This window comes from Equus caballus, chromosome 14 (assembly GCF_041296265.1).
Source record: "Equus caballus isolate H_3958 breed thoroughbred chromosome 14, TB-T2T, whole genome shotgun sequence".
In the NCBI taxonomy this organism is placed as follows: domain Eukaryota; kingdom Metazoa; phylum Chordata; class Mammalia; order Perissodactyla; family Equidae; genus Equus; species Equus caballus.
The window spans coordinates 16168417-16171272 of record NC_091697.1 but is presented as its reverse complement, the minus strand read 5'-3'; the positions used below and the strand labels follow the sequence as shown (position 1 = coordinate 16171272).

Here is a 2856-nt window from a genome sequence, read left to right as displayed (position 1 = left end):
TGGGGCGTGTGTGAATATGTATTTGTGTGCGCATGTGTGCACATTAGTGCATCTTCCTCTTTCATGTTGGGAACTTCCTTAAAAGTCTGGGAACATTGGGCTCTAAAATAATATTTAAGACTAAAACATCACACACTGTGTGGAGCTTGTTCACTTACGACGTCTCTGGAGGAGAATCCTCCTCCTACCTTCATGAAGACTCTCAGGGTGGCTTGTCCTTTTTTTCCATTTACATAACTGACCATTTCTCTAGCCAAATTCCTTCTTTCAAAGAGTTCTGAACTACTTCATTTCTCATTGTGCCTTTTTCTTACCTGATGTCGTTTAATTTATAACACATCTATTTCTTTATCATCATAATATTTGGGCTTTGAAAGAGAGAAATGATAAGTATATATGCTTAAATTCACACACTTATCTAAAAGTGGCGGTAATTTTTAATACAAAAAAACAAAATGGAAAAATGAATGAGTAAGAGAAAGTGTCATAAAGCAATGTATAATGTTATAAATGTGCTAGCAAAGCAGAAAGACAGAAAACTCGCTATTTGGGAAATCTTGATCAGAGTCATGAACGCTACAATAAGTGTGTGTAGATGGTCAAGTAAAGGGTTTTCTTTAACTGCAGCATTCAGAACCTGAGTGAGGAGGCAGAAGAGGATGACTTTTTGTAAGTGGAACTTGACAATAAGGATTCATACTATATTTCAGAACAAATGAAACAAATGATAATACCTGACTTCAGGAAAACTTGATTTGACGTTATTGTGAAAAGAAGATTTAAGAAAGAAAGCTCCTCAAACATGAGCTGATAGGCTACTGCAATTTTAGAGGTACGTTTTGGGGCAAAATATGACAGGAAAATCATCCGTTAAGGGTGATAGACATTTATTGATACTAGAACTCCATGAAGTATTGGTTTACATAAATTTTATAGGCAGGCATTTTGAATACAGCATATATTTTAAGGATACCTCAGTTTGTGTAGGGCAGTAAAACATATTTATCCTAATTAAGTCAAAACAGAAATCTTGTTTTTAAAATAATTTTAGCATCTTCTTACAAAATATTTTGGCCAAAAATGTTCACATATTCACATTTTAGTCTCTGGATCAGAAAATGAGGTTTATTTTTCCCAAAATAGATAAGTTCAGTTCTTCCTTTAAGAGTTATAAAATTTTAAATAATACGCATTCTAAAATAGTAAGTTAAAAAGAACTTATAGTTTTATACTTAACTCACTTACTCTTGTGTCTGCCTCTAGGAAAAATCATATTAATGACCTAAGGAAAATTATAATCAAACATCAACTGATTTCATTTTATTGGGGTTGTTTCCACCATCAAAAATTGGCCTATTCTTCTTCATTCTCATTGTTCTGATTTTCCTAATGGCTCTGTTTGGCAACTTGTCCATAATGCTTCTCATCTTCCTGGACACCCATCTCCACACACCCATGTATTTTTTACTTAGTCAGCTCTCCATCATTGACTTGAATCATATCTCCACCATTGTCCCCAAAATGGTTTCTAATTTTCTTTTTGGAAACAAATCTATCTCCTTTATTGGATGTGGGGTTCAGAGCTTCTTTTTCTTGACTTTAGGAGGTGCAGAAGCACTGCTCTTGACATCTATGGCCTATGCTTGTTATATTGCTATTTGCTTTCCTCTCCACTATTCCAGTCGTATGAGCAAAAGAGTGTGTGTGCTGATGATAATAGGATCTTGGATAATGGGCTTTGTAAACTCTTGCACCCACACCACATATGCCTTCCATGTCTGTTACTGTCAATCCAGGGCCATCAACCATTTCTTCTGCGATGTCCCAGCCATGTTGACTCTGGCCTGCATGGATACCTGGGTTTATGAGTACACAGTGTTTATGAGCACCATCCTCTTCCTCATGCTTCCTTTCATTGGCATTGCATGTTCCTATGGCCGGGTTGTCCTTGCTGTCTACCGCATGCACTCAGCAGAAGGGAGGAAGAAGGTCTATTCCACCTGCAGCACCCACCTGACTGTGGTGACTTTCTACTATGTTCCACTTTTTTACACTTATCTACATCCAAGATCCCTCAGATCTCCAACAAAGGACAAGGTTCTGGCTGTCTTCTACACCATCCTGACCCCAGTGCTAAACCCCATCATCTACAGCCTGAGAAACAGAGAGGTGATGGGGGCCCTCAGAAGAGTGATTCAGAGAATCTGCACTGAAAAAATGTAGACAAAACTTTTTGTGTGTGTACCCAGGACTTGGTTATAAGTTCATTCATCCGTGTACAGAATTAAAAATATTATTTTATGCTTAGAGTGCAAGGACTACAATTAATTTAGAGAGGAGGAATATCACTTGGGTCTGGACAAAATTATCTTGTAAATATACAGACATGTGAGTATAAATATACATATATAAAATTCTAAGCTTTATCTTTTTTCTTCATGGTGCTTTTTCCCATCAATTTCAAATTAATCTTCAAATTCATGTATTTTTTGCTGATATGATGTCCATGATAATCATTGTCATGTAGAAATGAAAGCAGAAACTAACTGAAGTAGTCATTCAGCATAGCAGTTCTACTATTTTCAAATATATGTAAAACAAAAAAGTTTTCCCTGAATGTCAAGATCTAATTGAAAGTCAGAAGACATCTTGTTATTCTCATAGTAAACCTGTAATTTACCTGTGCCAGTTACTCTTTCTTTTAATTTAAAGAAACTTATCATTGCAGGTATTTAGCTGAGACTTCAAGACTTCACTGGGGATTTGGAACTCCTTATACCACTCTGAATGGAATATGAGAGGTTTATGTCTCTATTAGGGTGATGAATGCTAAGGAAATGATTTAATTTCAGGTAG

General features: G+C 36.1%; 1 protein-coding gene across 1 annotated transcript; it reads left to right on the top strand.

Moving 5' to 3' along the window:
• Positions 1-1286: 1286 nt before the first annotated feature.
• On the top strand, positions 1287-2223 carry OR2L30 (olfactory receptor family 2 subfamily L member 30; the record flags this gene model as incomplete). Its single annotated transcript, NM_001391441.1, is given in 1 exon segment — positions 1287-2223. A coding segment is annotated over 1 exon segment (937 nt), but the record flags the coding sequence as incomplete, so codon positions are not given.
• Between the last annotated feature and the right edge of the window lie 633 nt (positions 2224-2856).